The sequence below is a fragment of the Mytilus edulis genome, chromosome 12 (genome assembly GCF_963676685.1).
Source record: "Mytilus edulis chromosome 12, xbMytEdul2.2, whole genome shotgun sequence".
NCBI classification, from domain to species: Eukaryota; Metazoa; Mollusca; class Bivalvia; order Mytilida; family Mytilidae; genus Mytilus; species Mytilus edulis.
Genome location: NC_092355.1, coordinates 23,448,716 through 23,471,218, shown reverse-complemented (window position 1 = coordinate 23,471,218; position 22,503 = coordinate 23,448,716). Strand labels below are relative to the sequence as shown.

The 22,503-nt window shown below is 33.1% G+C and overlaps 2 protein-coding genes across 2 annotated transcripts; both read left to right on the top strand.

The window, feature by feature from the left end:
- The first annotated feature begins 309 nt into the window (after positions 1 to 309).
- On the top strand, positions 310 to 5,007 carry LOC139499381 (perlucin-like protein). The gene is made up of 5 exons (XM_071288064.1): positions 310 to 451; positions 1,054 to 1,160; positions 1,883 to 1,973; positions 3,877 to 4,090; positions 4,921 to 5,007. The coding sequence occupies exons 1-5, from the start codon at positions 415 to 417 to the stop codon at positions 4,952 to 4,954; spliced, it is 483 nt and encodes a 160-aa protein (XP_071144165.1). The 5' UTR covers positions 310 to 414; the 3' UTR covers positions 4,955 to 5,007.
- Positions 5,008 to 6,630: 1,623 nt separating this feature from the next.
- On the top strand, positions 6,631 to 22,441 carry LOC139498068 (uncharacterized). The gene is made up of 6 exons (XM_071286389.1): positions 6,631 to 6,651; positions 11,262 to 11,403; positions 12,969 to 13,098; positions 14,740 to 14,916; positions 18,090 to 18,260; positions 19,173 to 22,441. Exons 2-6 carry the CDS (start codon positions 11,263 to 11,265, stop codon positions 19,841 to 19,843), a joined length of 1,290 nt encoding a protein of 429 aa, XP_071142490.1. The 5' UTR covers positions 6,631 to 6,651; position 11,262; the 3' UTR covers positions 19,844 to 22,441.
- The last annotated feature ends 62 nt before the right edge of the window (positions 22,442 to 22,503 follow it).

Genomic DNA, 22,503 nt, shown 5'->3' with positions numbered 1-22,503 from the left:
GTCAGGCTTAGTTGCTGTTTTTATTTGGAGGTTGAAAAAGTCATATCAGAAGACATATTCTGTCCATCAACCTAGTATTAACTTCATGCCAACTATGAATATGGGATGTTTTTGTAAACTTCTATTTAAACAAAGTTCTACTAAAATTGTCTATATTGACCCGATCTCTTTGTAAATGAGCAGAATACAGAATATGTTGTACTGATCCAAACGCATACTACATCGTAAAAATGAAATCGGACTTGGGGAAAACGGAATATCTCTGAACGAAAAGAGCGTCTACGTGTTTGCCGCTATAAATTATTTATTCTGCAGTATTATGATAAAAAGCGAGTGATTACACCGAACTAAACTACGGTAATAAAGATAAGACAAAGATCCTCATTTTTAATCTACGAAGACCATTTGGATATAATGTCATGTGTATGGTATTTTAGACTTATCATTTCTTGTAAGTAAATATTTATGACACTGAATTAACTCATGTAGTTCACTGGTTGCTGTCTGTTATATTTGTTAATTTTCATTCCCAAATAAGGACATTGATTTTCTCATTCACAATATTTTTCATTTTGTCATGAATATTATTGCTGCCTATTTACATGTACAATATGAGATTTACGCATTAGACATTGAAGGCCGTACGGTGCCTTAAATGTGTCTTAGGTTATCAAACACAAGCCGAAGAAAAACATGATGACAGAAAAGAAAAAATAGACAAAAAACGGTGATAAACATCTTAAATTCCTCCGCATGTTTGCGCCTGTTCCAAGTCAAGAGACTCTGGCCTTTGTTAGTCTTGTATGATTTTTAATTTTAGTTCATTTATATATTTCGGAGTAGTAGGACAAGGACAAGTTTCCTCGATTTATCTCTGGTCTGTTTTTCGGTTTTCCTAAAAAAAAATTCTTGTGTCCATCTAAGGGCTACTTTGGTCATGTCTGCAACTGGTTTGCGTAGAACATGACATTTCACTTATGTTTAAACTTCTTATTTGCACTAGTAGCTAAAATGTAATTGATACTTTTGGTTGTATTTAACTTTTTTTTTTAGTGTGTCTATCCGGGTATGTCTTGTGTCTGTGCAGAGCTGGGTGGAAATACCATGCTGGAATGTGTTTTTATTTTAGTGACGAGAAAAAATCCTGGTACGAAGCTGCAGTAAGTGCAAACAAAACCATAAGAATAGAAAAGACAACGAACGCACCCAAATTTATTTCAGCTTATTGAAAAAGTTAATGATTTTCCCCTCATTTTTTTTTTCATATTTGTTTTCCTTTTCTTCAAAATCACCATCCTGCGCATCACTTTCGCGATTGAAGATTTAAAAAAATCTTATTTTTTTGTGCTTGACAGAAGAAAACACTACACGTCAGATTGTTTTGCTAACGTCTTTCGCAAGCCATTCAAAATTCGGAATCTGAAATTTGAAATTGGTGTATTCCTCCCGTATTTTCATAAAATTGGTAATATTAGAATAATTGAAAAACCGAACTGTAAGGTAAACTCAAAATAACAACGGGTGGGTTTTTTTTTTGGGGGGGGGGGGTAATATTATCTGAGAAAATATTGCATGTAGTATATTAACAAACGGATCGACAGGAAAAAACAACTGTCACATTTCTGACTTGATACAGGTATTTCCGAAGAAAATTGTGAGTTAATTAAACCTGATTTAGTAGCTAGGTACATGTATGAGGTACAAGTATAGACCACTCACCTGTTGTTAACAAAAGTACTCATTAGACGAAGCAACAGCAACGGACGATATAGTTCCTAGAAGTGTAAATTTAATGTGTCTCAAGTTTTGATTGATTGATTGTTGCTTGTATATCAAAAAACAAAAAATGTTAATTTTAGATAATTAGTTTTTCCTTTTGCAGGTTAATTGCAGAACACACAGAAGTTCGTTGGTTGTAGTTAACACAAATGATATCAATACATTTGTTGTAAATCAAATCAACAGGCATGGAGGTATTTATACATAGGCGAATACAGGGTGTCTGTAAAGCTCCCCCCTTTTTAGAGGGAAACACTTGATTGATTTTATAGGGAATCACTGGAGCACGCTCCCTTAGGCCAGTCCCCCTCTACAAAAAGATATATGGGTCATTTTCAAAATATGTCAAATTTTCAGTACACCCATGCTAAAATTTTTATTTCTAATTGAAAGTTCAGTTGTAATGGTTTAAATAAAAGCCTGTAGGATTTATGATTCAGAACATTAATGATAAACTCGATTTACATCTATTCTATTAAGATTAAAATGTATTTAAGTTCGATTTGGGGGTATTTGTGTGCGTGTACCGTGTCAGAAAAGCATATTTCAAATGATTTTTTCCCAATTTTCTGATCGCCTTCATATCTGGAAACGGGACTTTTAAAGAACGTTAATAATTACTCTAACGAAAAATCGTAGCTTCTTTATCATTATATGTAGCATATTATCTACAAACTGAATTCAATCAGCGTACAAAATACGCCTCTGCGTGACATTGTATAACAACTGCCAAGCTTATATCCCTTCTGCTCGTAAAGTTTACTTGACAAATGCATTATCGTGTAAAACTATTTCACATATAAAGGGTTCTCTGTGTCTTTCAAATATGCTTGTGTCGGTCTCGGTATTAAAATCAGCCCCTCATTAAATATTTTCGTATCAATATTGGTGTGTCGTTCTGGCCAAATTTGTTTTTAAATAATTTTCAAAATAATGTAAAATTTAATTCTAAATTCCATTTTAACATTTTAAAACCGGAGTAAACCATAAAAAGTTGATGATGTCACGATCACATGACATAATTATGTAATTTTTCATTCGGAATAAGTTATGTATTTGTAGGACCATACTGGACATATGGTACTAATGATTTATTTGTCTGTAGGATCATACAGGACAGATGGTGGACGATTTATTTGTTTGTAGGATCATACTGGACAGATGGTACTGACGATTTAATTGTTTGTAGGATCATACTGGACAGATGGTACTGACGATTTAATTGTTTGTAGGATCATACTGTACAGATGGTACTGATGATTTATTTGATTGTAGGATCATACTGGACAGATGTTACTGACGATTTATTTGTTTGTAGGATCATACTGGACAGATGGTACAGTACTGATGATTTATTTGTTTGTAGGATAATACTGGACAGATGGTACTGACACTTTATTTGTATGTAGGATCATACAGGACAGATGGTACTGACGATTTATATGTTTGTAGGATCATACTGGACAGATGGTACTGACGATTTAATTGTATGTAGGATCATACTGGACAGGTGGTACTGGCGATTTATTTGTTTGTAGGATCGTACTGGATAGATAGTAGTGACGATTTATTTGTTTGTAGGATCATACTGGACAGATGGTACTGACGATTTATTTGTTTGTAGGATCATACTGGGCAGATGGTTCTGACGATTATATTGTTTCTAGGATAAAACTGGACAGTTGGTACTGACGATTTATTCGTGTGTGGGGTCGTACTGGATAGATGGTACTGACGCTTTATTTGTATGTAGGATCATACTGGACAGGTGGTACTGACGATTTATTTGTTTGTAGAATATTACTGGACAGAGGGTACTGACGATTTATTAGTTTGTAGGATCATACTGGACAGATGTTACTGATTATTTATTTGTGTGTAGGATATTACTGGATAGATGGTTCTGACGATCTATTAGTTTGTAGGATCATACTTGACAGATGGTACTGACGATTTAATTGTAAGTAGGATCATACTTGACAGATGGTACTGACGATTTATTTGTTTGTAAGATCATACTGGACAGATGGTACTGATGATTTATTTGTGTGTAGGATCATACTTGACAGATTTTACTGACGATTCATTTGTTTGTAGGATCATACTGGACAGATGGTACTGATGATTTTCAAGAAGGGGAATGGGAATGGCCATCTAGTGGTCAACTCTTTAACTTTACAAATTGGTATCACGGACAACCAGATAATCAACACAGTCAGGGAGAGGATTGTCTAGCGATTCACGCACAGCATTCTAGCACGTGGTTTGATGACCAGTGTATATTAAAACAGAAATATGTATGCTATGAAAGGTTAGTTTAAGGTCGAAAGAGCAGAGACATGGACATTTTTTTATTATTCTAATCGAAGTTTTTCTGATATAAAGAAAACTACTAATGCTTTATTTCTGTACGAACAGCTTATTGGATTTATACATAATAAATATGATAATAATCGGCCAAAAGACAATATACAGCATAATCACAATAATTTTGAGTAAGAGCGGTACAATCATTCTTTACCAAATAAACTAACAAGTACGCAAATAGATATAACAGAATTTGTATAATTAATTGTTGAGCAGAAGACAAAAACACAAATATATGCAGCTCTATCCGATAAAGAGAGACAACTCTTACCAAATGCATATGAAACAGAGGAATTATAGAGTGCACGACTGCAAAAACAAACAAAATATTAGTTTTCGAAACTTAATTATATAGATACGTTACGTGTCGTATCTGCCAGTTCTAAAAGCAACTTAAAATATTGAAATGATCACTTTACTTTAGTCCATTGTTGTCATTTGATCTTTGGTGGATAGTTAGTTGCCCCGTCATACAACATCTCCTTATAATAATATTTGCATACGTATGATTAAAAAATAATAATAGAATCAAAAGGGTAGTTTACCGCACTTGTGTGTGAAACACGTACACACGTAGAAAGAAAGTAATATTTCACGATTTTCTTTTACTTTGTTGCTGTCTCCTTGATGTGTATGTAAAGAGGGAGATGTGATAAATGTGATGATTGACAGTAAGACAACTATCATCCGAAAACCTAGTCTACTTGTGTACATACTTATGCAATAATTGTTCTACGTGCATGATCTTTGAATTCACTTTGATTTTTGTTTCAGTTCGATCCAGGACGGTGGTTTTGTCATTGGATAAACAATTGTACCTACAATACTATTATGACTAACAATAAAGTTAAAAAAACTTAATGCATTTTGATTCTTAGTAGCACAGCTTATGAAAAAAAAAGTCAATATTTTTTTTTAATTTTTTTTTAATTGTTCGTCGTTTTGCTATTAAAGTCCGGTGGTTCTCTCCGGCTACTTCGGCTTCTTCCGCCAATAAAAACTGAGCGCCCCCAAATAGCACAATAGAGTTGCCCCACATAGCACAATAGAGTTGCCCCAAATAGCACAATAGAGTTTCCTTCAAATAGCACAATAGAGTTGCCCCCAAATAGCACAATAGAGTTGCCCACAAATAGCACAATAGAGTTGCCCCCAAATAGCACAATAGAGTTGCCCCCAAATAATGCAAATAGCACAATAGAGTTGAACGTAGCGTTAAACATCAATCAACCAAGCAAGCAGTTTTTTTTAATTGTTTGTGATTTTCATCAATAGTTTTGTTTATAAAGCAAATTTATGGCAATGCATTAACTGGAAAATATTTTTTTGTTAATAATAATTATCATGTTTACAAATAAATTGTGGCGGACCAATGCATAGAAACTGGGGTCAACTATTTCAGTCTAAGGAGTGCGATTCACTTGCATAAACTGTCTGCCGATCAGATTGTGTCGTGTTGTCATTCAATAAGTAGTTTGTTTGTTTTATAAGACAAAAGCTCTGCCTATGTTAAACATGTCCGCATTTTTCACTGGTAGATTAAATCTCTTGCCTTTCATTCCGTTCCCTCCACTTTATAATATTAGTAGAGCATTCCTCTTAACTTATAGTTATGCATCAAACATGTACAACAGCCTGAGGGCGTATAAAAAGCAAACAAAAATTTATGAAACAACCAAACCAAATGGTTTCGTTTTCTCATCTAAAGCAGTGCTAAGTATTTCGAAACTTAACCATGGAACAGGAATGACGAATTGATTGGAAACTCCATTAGATGTAGATATATATATAGCAAAAATTGACGCAATAATTAATTTCTCGAACCCGTATGAGATTAACGGTTTCACTTTCTCTTGTTTCCCCTAACTTTGATGACCCTGCCTCACAACTATTTTGGAATTCCCACGCTTATAAAAATTTTGCATCACCGTTCGTCTGGCAATTATCCAAATTAAATGAAATACGATATTAAAATATCTATAAAGACATCTTTCACTTCCGTATGTTATTTAAATCACTATAACACTTAACATGCATAAGTAGTTCAACTTTAAATTTAGTTTTTCAAAAGAATATTAACTTCCTTGTTTGTAATTGTAAAGAAAAACAACAAGACAACACAGGTAGGCAATTAATAGTAATTATAATAGTGTTATTTTTATATTAACCTGTTAGGGGTTTTCATTCGGGACACCCTCATAGGTTTTGTCATTCGGGACAACACAGGTAGGTCATTTATAGTCACTATAATAGGCTAATTTTTATATAACCCTCGGGCTTTTCATTCGGGACAACACATGTAGGCCATTTATAGTAATTATAATAGTGTTATTTTTATATTAACCTCTTAGGGCTTTTCATTCGAGACACCCTCATGGATTTTGTCATTCGGGACAACACAGGTAGGCAATTAATAGTAATTATAATAGTGTTATTTTTATATTAACCTCTTAGGGCTTTTCATTCGGGACACCCTCATAGGTTTTGTCATTCGGGACAACACATGTAGGCCATTTATAGTAAATACATGTATAATAGGCTTATTTTATATCACTCTATTCGGGCTTTTCATTCGGGACAACACATGTAGGTCATGTAGTATAGTAATTATAATATCTCACCCTTTAAGGGCTTTTCACTAAGATGTCCAGTGCCAATTTTGCATTTTGTACCAACTTTTGAATTAAAAATGATTCCTACTCGGTTTCACTTAGACTTGCTACAATTCCCTTTCTAATATTTCTCTCTTACTAATTTATATGTTTACTGATAAGTGCCAGCCTACTGATTGCCTCCTGCAGATGTCAGTATAATTGTAATCTCCTAGTTATAGCAGTAAAATTATTAAAGGGGCAAAATTGAAAAAATAATAATAATTAGGAAGGGACATGTAGCAAGTCTAGGTTTCACTTACCATCTCATTAGAGCACGCTACAGTTAATTAAAGCAATAGGCTGTCCTCAGTAATCTATCAAAGTTCACCGTGTGTAAATAGAAATGCATGCATGCTTGACATTTATAAAAGTATGTGCATGTGCATGTTATAAAAAATAGTTTTCATGTACATTTTGTCATGTCGCAGCCTTGTTTAAGACCACATTGAACGTTAAACTAATCTGTCTGATGTCCATTAATGCGAACACAGCATTCCACAGACTTATACATGTACATTTTGTCATGTCAGAGCCTGCCTTTTATAGCTGACTGGACGGTATAGGTTTTTGCTCATTTTTAGTGACATATATTTGCTTGCACCCTCTTCATTGGATCTCTGGTGGATAATTGTTTCATTGGCTGTCATCCTCTTATTTTTATATAGCTGTATTAACATTATTTTATACTATTGTTTTTTTGGGTTTTTTTTTTTTTAATTTAATTTCAAAACGAATATTTTGACCAAACTGTCCTCAGAAACTGTCAGCAGACTTTACAAATAAGTAAGAAGATGTGGCATGAGTTCCAGCGAGACAACTCTCCATCCAAGTCAAAATGTATAAAAAGTAAACCATTATAGGTCAAAGTACGGCCTTCCACCCGGAGCATTGGCTCATTTCGAACAGCAAGCTATAAAAGAGCCCCAAATTACTAGTTGAGCAAATGAGCAAATTACTAGTGCCAAATAATTCAAATAGGAAAACCAACCGCCTTAAAAAAGGGAAACACCTATGAAAAACACTAACAAACAACAATCTATTTATAGAACTGAAATTGTCATGTTCGTTCTGTTTTCCACTGTTAATTTAAAAGTTATTTTAAAATAAGTAATCTTATAAGTTAGTTAATCCTACGATATCACTTTTTGTTCGTTAACAAAATCCAAGTATTTCACCTCGTATACATAAACAGTAGCAAACAAACAAAAACCTTTGAACTGTTACAGTTTAAAAACACCATATGAAGTATATAAAATACCGATCCTTATTAAATGTAAATACAATAGAAGGAAATAGTGTGTACAAGTCAATGAAACAACAACCTAATTACGACACAAAAATTAAAAGACAATTACTCAATTATATAAGATATTCAACAACAAAAAAAGGACCGATATGTCTTACTTCGAATCATTTCTCATGAATATTGCTGTATGTCATACATTTAGTCAAGTCATCTTATGTTTTTTTCTTCCTTTTTATGCCCCACCTACGATAGTAGAGGGGCATTATGTTTTCTGGTCTGTGCCTCCGTTCGTTCGTTCGTTCGTCCGTCTGTGCGTCCGTTCGCTTCAGGTTAAAGTTTTTGGTCAAGGTAGTTGACCAAAAACCAATCAACTTGAAACTTAGTACACATGTTCCCCATGATATTTCTTTCTAATTTTAATTCCAAATTATAGTTTTGACCTCAATTTCATGGTCCACTGAACATAGAAAATGATAGTGCAAAGTTCAGGTTAAAATTTGGTCAAGGTAGTTTTTGATGAAGTTGAAGTCCAATCAAAATGAAACTTAGTACACATGTTCCCCATGATATGATCTTTCTAATTTTAATTCCAAATTAAAGTTTTGACCCCAATTTCACGGTCCACTGAACATAGGAAATGATAGTGGGAGTGGGGCATCCGTGTACTATGGACACATTCTTGTTTCTAAATATCTTGGTTGTTTGTATTGTTGTTCTTCAACGTTAGAGTTTGGCCTTCAATGAGCATAAGGATAAATCTCATTGCAAGTTGAACGTGATCCAAAAACATTGGTTGGAATGAAATTCTGTGCCATCTTTCATTTTCGATCTGTGTAAAAATAAAAAGCGTACAAGAAGATCGAATGTGTAAAGAAATGCAGAGCCAACTTTGATTGAATTAAACTAGAATACAAATATTATTGTCAAAAACATGTACAAATTATACATAAACTTGAGAATGGAAACGAGGAATATGTCAAATAAACTCATCATAGATACCAGGACTAAATTTTGTATATACACCGGACGCACTGAGACAACAACACGACCAAAGATCGGAAAATTAAAAAACGTTTAGAGTGTGTTTCGAGAAATTAAAAACTTTAATAATCAGTTATTATTTTTGAACAAATTTAGAATCTGTTAAACAAATTCTGAATGTTAAGAATCGGATAAAACAATTTAAGAATGTGATGAATATGTTAAACAAATTCATATGTTTAGAATCTGTAAAAACAAATTAACAAATTCAGAATGTTATGAATTTGTTAAAAAAAAATAAGAATGATAAGAAACTGTTAACAAACGCAGAATGATATGAATCTGTTAAACAAATTAAGAATGTTAAGAATCTGTTAAAACAATTCAGAATGTTAAGAATTTGATAAAACACATTAAGAATATTAAGAATCTGTTTAAAAAAATTAAGAATGTTAAGACAAGTTCAATTTAGAATAAAATTGATTAAATAATGTTAAGGTTTTCTAAAGATAAGTTGTGAACGTTAAAAATATGTAAATTAAAAATCAAAACATCATTCTTACTTTCCAAGATGTTAATTAAAAACAAAATTCAGACAAAAATTAAACATTTCAGACTTGTGACTTCGTAGAGATATCGGCGGATGTGCTCGGGAGTTCTGATAAAAATATTCAATTGAAACAATTGTTTATATGGAAGTGGTCCCTGTTTAAACATGATACTTAAGTTAAGTGTTCATCTTATCTCTATGAAATTACCACTTTTATTGGTTGAGCAATAAAATGTGCAATTGTATACTTAACGTGTTGTACTTACAATTATAAAGTAAAAATTTCAGCCCAATCAGTGATGATATCATGGAATAGGGGATTTATTTTTTTATGAATTTGCGTATAAATTTCTACAACTTTTTTCGACGTTGTAAGCAAAATCGTACAAAAAGAGAGTTCTGTAAAACAAAAACTGTGAATATAGAAATAAGGAAAGTTGTCTGATTGGAATGAGACAACTTCTATCAGGGTAAAAATAACACAGACTAAAGCATCTATAAATTACCATACGGTCTTGAACAATGAGGAAACCCAATACCTATAGTTAGCTATAAAAAGTCCCGAATTTGAAATATAAGCTTAAAGAGGAGATATAAAATATTTAAATGAAATATATGCTTAAAGAGTAGATATAAAATATTTAAAGGAAATATATGCTTAAAGAAGAGATATAAAATATTTATAATGAAATATATGCTTAAAATGACGATATAAAATATTTAAATGAAATATATGGCTAAACAGGAGATATAAAATATTTAAATGAAATATATGCTTAAAGAGGGGATATGAAATATTTAAAATAAAACCAATGTTACTGATTATGAATTTCTATTATCTAACTCTGTAATTTTTCGGAAAAATTATTTTTATATTTTATATGATTATATTCTTTCGTATTTCTCTCATATAGCATTGGGGAAAAAAACTTTTTTAAGTTTGAACCAAAGCTCTGTTCTCAACACAGAGATTAAACCTTTACGACGGTCAACTACATTTTAAATACAATAAACGAATTGAAGAGTACCAGTAGTGCAAAAAACTTAGCTGTTAAACATTTTCTGCACAAAGTTGATTTTTTGTGGTTCTGAACTTCAAATAATCTGAAGCCGCATCTCTTTATTTACATTGAAGTTTCCTATTTAGAGAGAGGCGAAAGATACCAAAGAAACAGTCAAACTCATAAGTCTAAAATAAACTGATAACGCCATGGCTAAATAAAAAAAAAAAGACAAACAGACAAACAGACAAACAGACAAACAGACAAACAGACAAACAACACATTATAGAAAATTAAAGACCTTCCAACAGACTCTTTCATGGATTGAAGAAACGATATATGGCCTGCAACCAAATATTCTCCAAACTTTCCATTTTTGACGACTCGTATCATCTTTGACAAGATTGCAAATTATGTGATCGAATCTTCTACAAATCCTGTAAATAGGGAATGTAGTATGTTGGACTCGAAATCCAAAAATATTCGTACAAAAGTATGAAGGGTCATTTTACATTAATATTTAACCTTTACCTTAAACATTTTAATACGATGTCAATGAATATTTATTCTTGACCATAAATATTTAACATTGACCATGAATATTTAACCTTGACCCATTAATATTTAACCTTCACCTATGAAAATGTTGATTTCAGTTTTCCAATCAGTTTTATTGTTTTTAGAATGGAGTACAAATATGATGAAGATTCAGAATTGAATCTGAAGGACTACTTTGATAAATACAAGAACAAACTCCCCCAGTTGGCCATAATTACTGGTGGAGTTTATGGGAAGACAAAATTCGATGATGTCGCCTCTGATCAGGTAAGGTCATATAAAAACATACTTTTATTTATTTTTTAAACTCAGGAAAGATATGTGTTTATCTTTAAACTGAATCAAGCGCTAAAAGGTATTGTTTATAAAGATATAAAAACATACTTTTATTTATTTTTTTAAACTCAGGAAAGATATACGTTTATCTTTAAACTGAATCAAGCGCTAAAATAAAATACAGTCATATCTACACATTTGAAAAAAAGGCAGATTTAATTTCATAGGTCGTGCTAAAGTATCATCTGAAACCCGTCTGCGTTGGATTCCCACAAACTGCAGAAAACACCTACATGTATGTAAATCTTATCACTTAGGAAATAAACAATTATAAGATAAGATCGTTCATATAACGACGTGATACACTGCCGGAAAAGTTTCTCTGTTTAATGAAACGAAACTGTTTACCGAACAAGATAATATCTATGGTATCTGAAATTTGCTTTTCAACTTTTATAAGAACAGGGAGGATCCTGAAATGGAACATTGACTTCCTAAGATATTATCCCCCACCCCACCTCCATCCATTTTACAAAACACAACAAAAACATTCAAAACAAAAGTATCAAGAAACAAAAAACAAAAAAATATTGAAACAACCATACAACCCAAGAAAAAAAAAGCAAGCTGTGATTTTTGTCTTGACATAAAACTGCAACAATTTAGAAAAAAAGAATAAATTGACGGGAGATGAACTATGTACATCATGTGAGACTGGCTTCAGACGACATACCATTATTATCGTAATTGTCATAGCAAACATGCGTTTCCGGAATAACTTTGTCGGAAACGTCGTTTTCGAACTCTGTATTTAAACTGAGCCATGATGGATCATTTTATAATGTGTTAAAGTTAGAAGCCGAAATAAATAAATTAGGATTTGAATAAAAGATTAATTTATATTTTTCAAAGAGAGCCATCTTTGCTTGCCAACGGGACTCGATCGTAACTCTTGGCTAGCGAAAACGAAAAAGATCATAAATCATCTTTTTTTTCTATAAGGAATTCGGTGCCCGTCCAAGCTTGACACGCAATTTGTACAATCCCAATGTCTGAATTCAAGTAAGAATACAGCTGTTATCACATTTCAGGGGCGGATCTAAACATTTTCATAAGTGGGGGCCCACTGACTGACCTAAGAGGGGGCCCGCTCCAGTCACGCTTCAGTGATTCCCTATATAAGCAACCAATTTTTTTCCCAAAAAGGAGGGGGCCCGGGCCCCCTGCCCCCCCTAAATCCGCCTCTGCATTTTTTGCGATGGCACAGCAAACAAATATCGTGAAATATATTTAAAACGTTGTTTGGGCTTGGTGTGGATTTTATTCAACACTCAGGTTGTGGGTTCGAACTCCCAAGTGACGCGTATGGCCAATTTAAATTGACTATCCTGTTATGGCTGGTTGTTATGGTCGGTGATTCTCTTAGGGCACTCCAGCTTCCTCAAAGAATGAATCCGCCATGAAATAGCAACACGTGCTGAAATCATCGTTTAACACCAATCAGTCATCAATCAAAACCTTTTATTCATATCTAATCTGCTTTTATGTGTTTTCAGGTTGTACGTCTCCATCGTTACATAACACAGAAACGTGTAATGGCCAAGCGATCAACGACAAGGGAACAGTTCTTCAGTATACCAGTAGATTCAGACTTAAAGTTTCAGGTTGTAAAGGGACGTAACAAGTGTGAGTATCAGCTTTCAGCTTTATGAGGTTCTGTATTGGGTTTAAGGATAGATAGATAGAAGGAGATGTGGTATGAGTGCTATTGAGACAACTCACCATCCAAGTCACAAAAAGTAAACCAAAGAGAATACAAAAATAATTTAAAAGATACAAGAAAATGCATAGACAAACAAAAAGAGAAGAAAATAAAAATGATTTAAAAAAAAAAGACAATGGAATTATGGGGGAGGGTTAAATATGAAAAATGGAGAATAATTTCCAAACAAATGACGAATTACAGAAATTGAATAAAAAACTAAAAAATACAGAATTAAAGGCAAACTAAAAAAAAGGGTAGGGACTTGGACCCGGAAAGTAAGGCGAAAGATACCAATGGGATATTCAAACTCACAAGTCGAAAACAATCTGACAACGCCATGGCATAAACTAAAGCAACAAAGAAAACCAAAGACTGATAAATAGATATACATATATCTGATGAATAAATTTCTCTAACTTACTCGTTTTATTATTCATCAACGCATTCTATCAACCACAATAAGATGGAAGGTATTGTAGAATTGTAAAAATTAGAATTAAGTATTACCTTTTGCATAAAACAAAATAACTTAAAAAAACTTAATAATCAAAAGTAAATGAATAGTAATAATAAAAGCTAGACTAAGTTACAAACTATCGCTATACATGGTCTATAATACATAAGTTTCTGAGATAACCAATGAATATTTTTCTATTGATTAAAGGTGAGATCAACTTCAACTAAACATCATATAGGTTTTTAAATTAAGGTAGCACAATACAAAGATTTTGTTTCTCCCAATCAGACAACTTTAAACTGAAGTAATTCATTTCATCCTTTTTTATATTTTATAGATAAGGTACCAAAAGAAAGAAGAAAGATTAATCTTTCAAATTTTGATAATTTCATTATGACATAATTATTACATAATTAATTATTATGTAATTAGTTGCTATATTGTGATGTCCACACTTGAATGAATTTAGCTTCTTTGTTCTTCATAGCATCCCAAAATATTTTATATATTCTTGTACAACACAGCTTGACCTCCAAAACTGTGTCTCAGATTTCCAAAAACATCAATAGAACAAATTTTATACCCAATTGAATTTAGTGGTCTCTTATGAATTGATGTTGCAAACTTCATTGAAGATGTATGAGAGAATGAAATACAATAGGCAAAATCTGAGACACAGTTTTGGAGGTCAAACTGTGTTGTGCACGAATCTATAAAATATTTTGGGATGCTATGAATAACAAAGAAGCTAAATTCATTCAAGTATAGACATCACAATATGGCAACTAATTACATAACAATTAATGATGTAATAATTATGTCATAATGAAATTATCACAATTTGAAAGATTGGTCCTTCTTCTTTCTTTTGGTACCTCATTTATAAAATTTAAAGAAAGATGAGTGGAATTACATCAGTTTAAAGATGTCTGATTGGGGATGAAAAATCTTTGTATTGTGCTACCTTAATCCGCAATGCGGCAAACTAAATTTAAAAAAAAGAACGTTACATAGAAGTTGTAAAAACATTAAAATGAGTTTAATTTAAGTTTTCATATAAGATAGTTATGTTCTAAACCTACAGTAAATTGTGTATGTCTTTCAGTGGGACCAGAAGAGAACTTTAAAACCATACTTAAAAACAACAAACTTCCAGTTTTTGTAAATTTTACCTCCTCTCGAAAACATAATGATATTACTGTTGGACCTGAGGGTACTGCCCAGTTACTCATCACAGAGGAGTTCAACGAGTATTACTTTCAAGGACACTGTTTATTGGATGGTAATTATTTTACAGACTTATCCCTTGGGTAGGGTGGGCGATTTGATTGTAACGCCCAGTTATTCATCACAGAGGAATTCAACAAGTATTATACACGGGCACTGTTTATTGGACGGTAATATTGTAACACGCTAATCCTTGGGGTAGGTGGGCGGACTGATGGTAACGTCTAGTTATCCACCACAGAGGAGTTCACCGAGTATTACTTAAAAGGACACTGTTTATTGGACGGTAATATTGTAACACGCTAATCCTTGGGGAAGGTGGGCGGACTGAAGGTAACGTCCAGTTACTCACCACAGAGGAGTTCAATTAGTACTACCTACAAGGACACTTATGTTACACGTTAATCCCTGGGGTATGTTTGCGGACTGATGGTAACGCCTAGTTACTCATCACAGAGGAGTGCAACAAGTATCATACAAGGACACTTTTTATTGGACGGTAATATTGTTACACGTTTATCCAAGGGTAGGTGGGTGAACTGATTGAAACGCCCAGTGTTACTCATCACAGAGGAGTTCAACGAGTATTACTTAAAAGAACATTGTTTATTGGACGGTAATATTGTTACACGTTAATATCTGGGGTAGGTGGGCGGACTGACAGTAACGCCCAGTTACTCATCACAGAGGAGTTCAACGAGTACTACTTAAAAGAACACTGTTTATTGGACGGTAATATTGTTACACGTTAATATCTTGGGTAGGTGGGCGGACTGACAGTAACACCCAGTTACTCATCACAGAGGAGTTCAACGAGTATTACTTAAAAGAACATTGTTTATTGGACGGTAATATTGTTACACGTTAATATCTGGGGTGGGTGGGCGGACTGACATTAACGCCCAGTTACTCATCACAGAGGAGTTCAACGAGTACTACTTAAAAGAACACTGTTTATTGGACGGTAATATTATTCACGTTAATATCTTGGGTAGGTGGGCGGACTGACAGTAACGCCCAGTTACTCATCACAGAGGAGTTCAACGAGTATTACTTAAAAGAACACTGTTGATTGGACGGTAATATTGTTACACGTTAATCCTTGGGTAGGTGCGCGGACTGATAGTTACGCCCAGTTACTCATCACACAGGAGTTTGAACGGTTATTATACAAGGACACTGCTAATTGGACGGTAATATTGTTACACGCTAATCCTTGGGGTAGGTGGGCTGACTAATGGTAACGCAAATTTACTCATCACAGAGACATTCAACAAGTATTATGCAAGGACACTGTTTATTTGACGGTAATATTGTTACACGGTTATCCCTGGGGTAGGGGGCGGACTGATTGTAACGCTCAGTTACTCACCACAGAGGAGTTCAACGAGTATTATTGTTACACGCTTATCCCTGGGGTATCGTGGGCGGACTGATTGTAACGCCATGTTACTCATCATAGAGGAATTCAAAGAGTATTATACAAGGACACTGTTTATTGGACGGTTATTATATTACACGCTCATATTATTATAAAAAAATCTTTGGACACTGAAAAGTTTCTTGATCTAGAGTGCAAAGCACAAATAATATTTCCCAATCATATTTTGTTTGTGATTGTGATCTTGAAGATTTAAAATATGTGTTGTCTCTGGATTCGTGAGTCATGTGGTTAAACATTATATAAATAACTATATGTTATTTGATTTATTATACTGAATATCCTATTATTGTTGTCATTTTTAACTTAAATTAAAAGTTATGATCTATGAAGTTGTTTACAAAATAACGTTACAGTTATACAAAACAACGTTACAGTTGTACAAAACAACGTTACATGTGTACAAAACAACGTTACAGTTGTACAAAACAACGCGTTACAGTTGTACAAAATAACGTTATAGATGAACAAAACAATTTTACAGTTGTACAAAACAACATGTTACAGTTGTACAAAACAACGCGTTACAGTTGTACAAAACAACGTTACAGTGTACAAAACAACGCGTTACGATTGTACAAAATAACGTTACAGTTGTATAATCATGTGGTCATTTTTCTAAATTTCCTGTTTACAAAACTTTGAATTTTTCGAAACACTAAGGAATTTCTTATCCCAGGCATAGATTACCTTAGCCGTATTTGGCACAACTTTTTGGAATTTTGGATCCTCAATGCTCTTCAACTTTTTACTTGTTTGGCTTTATAAATATTTTGATGATGATGCGTCACTGATGAGTCTTATGTAGACGAAACGCGCGTCTGGCGTACTAAATTATAATCCTGGTACATTTGATAACTTGTACAAAACAACGTTACAGTTGTACAAAACAACGTGTTACAGTTGTACAAAACAACGCGTTACAGTTGTACAAAAGAACGTTACAGTCGTACAATTAACGTTAAAGTTGTAAAAAAACAACGTTACAGTTGTACAAAAGAATGTTACAGGTGTACAAAACAACGTCACAGTTGTACAAAATAACGTTACAGTTGTACAAAACAAAGTTACAGGTGTACAAAATAACGTTACAGTTGTACAAAACAATGTAACAGTTGTACAAAACAACGTTACAGTTGTACAAAATAACGAAAGTAAAGCAAGAAGTTTTTTTTATTTTAAAGTGACAATCAATAAAAAAAATTCTTTAAACTTCAGTTTTGTCTTTAGTATCATTAATGTAAATGCAATGGATTGTCTTTTCAATTATCTTTTTTCGAACCTGTTTTAACTTTTGAATTTCTGATATTCCTTAACGGCTGTTATCGTCTAAGACACGATGATATTATATTTCACATAGATACTAATAATACATCTTTATCTTCGGTTACCCTAATCATATTGAAATTCATGATTATTAACACTCAAACCTGTATTTATAAGTGTTATCCTAATGCTAGCAAGAAAAAGGTTTGGTTCACCTGCTTGCTTTGTTTGTTTAAATGTATGCTGAAGCATTGTAGTTAAGATTAACATCTGCTTTTACTATAGACGGAGCTTCAGATTCTTTCATTATACTTATAAATGTTATAATAAGTTAGGCAATGTATTATACAACTTGAAGTCCATCCTGTCTTTTGGTTGCAGATGATAATAATAATTACAATGCTTGAGCAAATATTTATACAAACGAAGCAAGCAGACTAAGCGATTATTTAACTTGCTAGCATTAAGATTACATTTGTAACAGCTTTAATAAATATCAAAACTACAATCTTATACTCCAGGTTATATAAAACCAGACGACACCACTACAATAATTGTAATCCCAGATATCACCATAGTGAATATTGATGGAATTGAAGACCAGACAAAAGAAAAGTTTCAAGAATATCTAAAGAAAATGGACGAACAAGTCAAATCCATTGCTAAATTCAACGACCATGATGTTGACACAGGTGCGTACTAAGCAATGCTGTGTGGTATGATTTCAAATGGGCATTGAATTATGGAATGAATGGATGAACCACTATTGCAAAAGCATAAACATGTTATATTTTGTATAGGGTTTGCTCATTGTTGAAGGCCGTACGGTGACCTATAGTAGTTAATTTCTGTGTCATTTTGGTCTCTTGTGGAAAGTTGTCTCATTTGCGATTATACCACATCTTCTTTTTTTTATATGGCATAATTAACAACAGATATTAAAATATATAGAACACAGATAGACAGTAGAAAACAATAGTAAAATACCACTACAAATAAAGTTATGAAACTCTATGAGATCTAATTTTCTTTGCAGTTTGTATTAGATATTGTGTTTATACAGATATATAAGCTGGACAAACTTAACAAAATGATCTGCATCTTCAATACCGGGTAACACACATTCATACCACGGGTCCCGAAGTTGTGTTCATAATGAGCTCTTTGTTATATGTCATTTGTCACCTTTTTACGTTTTCTACGATAAGTTTAAAAGTCCCGAAGGTGTCAATGGTTCGGTTCAGAAACGATTTGATATATTCTTTTATACTCTCCGTTAATACATTAAGAAATTACTAAGAGGCTAAAAATTCAATTCCCTTTGGCATAGTTGATCTTTACTTTATTTTGGCCTTTTTATGGTCCCTTTTGGTCACCGTGACGTCTCTATAATATTCCTCTACGTATCTAACCAGCTTTCAATGGTTCAGTGAGTGGCTTTGGTGTGTAGAGTAAGTGTCATTTCCCATGATCTAAGTAATAACGAATTCGGAGGAAAGTAACCTATGCAGACAGTGTATATTGTTTGTAAATCAAAAATCTAAAACATTGTCTTACTATTTCATTATTTTAGCTTTTGTTGTTTTTTGTTTGTTTTTTTACAGATATTCGAATGATTGAGGAAAAGAAAGAAGCGCCAAAAACTAGCACAGACGCAGATTCTGGAGAGGATTACGACTATATTGAACCTCCTCTGCCAGCACCAAGAAAACAATCGTCTTCTGATGAGAAGCCAAAAACTACTTCTGTTGGACGACCGCTTCCAAATATACCAAATGATAAAGAGACGCCATCTTTACCACCACGTGGACCACTTCCGTTACCACCATCAAATGAAGTACCGGATAAAAAAGAACAGAAGAAACACAGACCTTACGAAAATAACAATGTGCAGCATGTAAACCCTATTGTGAAATGTGAAGAAAATGAAGCAATTTATGAACCGGATATATATGGAGATGATGATTCGTTAGATGGTCATGCTGTGTTTGATGTGACGTCACAAATGAAATCACCCAAAGTAGACAATACGCAAAACGATAATGAGGTCGGTAATGACGCTCATGACATTGGCAATAAAAACATTTCTGATGTCGGTGACATACTAAATAAACTGAAACTGGAAAAATATTCGGTACTGTTTGAAGAAGACATGGTAGATGGGATGACACTGAAGAACTTTTCAGAAGGGGAGTTAAAAGAAGAATACAAAATGCGACATGCCGAGGCGGTGCGTCTGATGAACTATGTACGACATGGGCATATCCCAAAGTAGAAATATATAGAAAATATGAAAAAGTTTCATCTATCTTCATGTGATTCTCAGTAGCAAGTTAAGGTTAAAGAAAGGTTGCATTTCCCTAGTTGTTAAACGCAAATAAGCCCGAGTGAAAGCACATTCGTTTTATTTATATCTATGTTTTTGTTGTCTTTTCAAAATCATTTAATTTTACTTTTTTATGCTTTTTAATTATGAAATGGGTTTTTATAATCGATTTTTTTTTACCTTTTTTAAAACCCTGTGATCTGTCACAAATCGCAAAATAGTGCCATATCTATACCTCTCTTTTCGCCAATGTAAGTAGTATATCAAATGTTTAGTCTTGCCAATGTTAAACTATTGTTTTATTATAGGCAATTAGTTTTTGTCTTTTAAATACATAATAACAGTTTGTCGCTGTTGGGCTTGCTTTCAGTAACTGCGAGCATTCTTCGTGTAGATTGTTTTATTTGTATATATCGTCTATCTCTCAGTCAATCCTCCTTCCCTACGACTCTATCACCCTGCTCAGTAGCTCTGTAATTGTCGTATCACGGCGTTGAGACGAGTGCAGGCGATAAACAAACAATCGGGTTTTATTCGTATAGATATCGCTACACTCAATCGCACATTATGGCTCGCGGCTGATATTTTACGATATCAATGTGTAGAAAACGTAATCAAACTCAAAATTCTACCAATCAACGTATTTGGTGTGACGAGCACTGTGTACTCCGAGTACTGAGTAAAGTTTTATGATGACTCGAGTTATTTATATATGCAAAAAGTGAGAGGATTTATACTCCCGTAAAATTAGATTTACCTCAGCAACTTTTGGTGCCTGTATTAAGTCCGGCTATCTATAACACGTGGTAGTTGGGTGTTGGTTATGTTTGTAAATTAGTTTTACCTCAGCACATTTTGTTGCCAGTATTAAGTCCGGCTATCTGTACCGCGTTGTAGTTGGTGTTTATGTTTTGTACGTCTACATTGTCGGAGTAGTGGGGTTTTTTTTAATTTGTGTTCTGAAATATTGTTCAATATGGCGGTTCAATGCCGGTCAGTTGTGGATTTGACATAAAATAAATTTTAGCCAATGAACATTTGTTTACATACATATTGCATTAGAGTAACTTTTTGGAATACCTCTTATCCGTTTTATAATCGTTTCGTGATATACAAGTAGCCTTTTTTGTTGCGCTGATGCATCGTCAAACAAACTCTGAGTCTCGGATCAATTGCAATCGTGTACAAGTATACAAAGTAGTATATACTTAACATGAGGGTTTGGATGGGGGTCCCGTTTATTTCTGTATTTTATTTCGCTCTTATTCTTTATCTTTAAAATGATGTCTATATCATAATAACGTTATAACTGTATCCTAAGCATTGTCATTCTCTTCTATAATCAGTATATACATTTTTATCCAATGCTTCAAATTTTGCATGCATTTATTCCCTTTTATATTTCAACCTTCCCTTTTTGCCTATTATTCAATTTTTTTCTCATGCAGCTCTCTCTCTATTCTGTATCCCCCTATTATTCTCTCTTCTGTAAACCCATTTACACCCTCTTATATGACAAGCCATGGTTCTTGTATTCTATATGACTGTCATTACGAGGCGCCGAATGGGACTTGAACTTTTTGTAATCAAAATCAATTTTGTGTACGCAAAATTCAATTCTGTCATAATAAGATCATGTTTGTCTTATTAAACTATGTGATATAGACTGGTAAATGAGAACTTCAATTTTGTTATGAAAAACATTGTAATGATACAAAATTTTGTTACCTGATATTGAAATTAAAATACAAAAGTCTATTAAATTAGTATCCTGTGATTTTGTAATAAAAATTATTTTTGTGTGGAGACAAAATTGAGTTTTGTTAGACAGAAGTGAAAATTTAACACAAAATTGACTTTTTTGACAGAATTCAATGTCGTGTCACTAAAGTCAATTTTGTCTACACAAAAATAAACACAAAATTGAATTTTGTCATGACAAAAATGAATTTTGTCATTATTTTTGTGTAGACAAAATTGACTTTTGTGTTAAATTTTCACTTCTGTTTAACAAAATTCAATTTTGTCTACTCAAAAATAAACACAAAATTGACTTTTGTCGCCCAATTTTCAAATTAGGTAACAAAAGTAAAGTCTGTGTAACAAAAATGACAAAATTTCAATTTGTAGTATGCTACAAATTTTATTAAACTGAATTCATTTTTGTTGAACAAAACTCACTCTTGTCCGTACAAAATTGAATTTCGAGTACAAACACAAGAGTCCCATTCGGCGGCGGCCCCGTAGTCATGACTCCCTCATATACAAGATCTGAATTATTTTAGTGCAATAGTAATAGCAATGCCGCATGGTGTACCACCTATATAATATATATTTGTAATTTGAAATGATCATTTTATGATTTTTTTTTACTATTTTTTTTCACGGAAACAAAGATTATTTTGAATTATTTCGCGTATATATACATAGTAGTTTTGTTTGAAACGGCCATTTGTAACAATCAATTGTATATGCATTTTACATAAAACCATGACGCTTTTTTTAATGTGTAATTTTTACAACCTTGATTAAAAAATTATAGTGAAATTATGTTTTTTTTCTTCTTCTCGGTGTTTGCATTTGGTGTTGCTGATTGCGCGTCTTTGTTC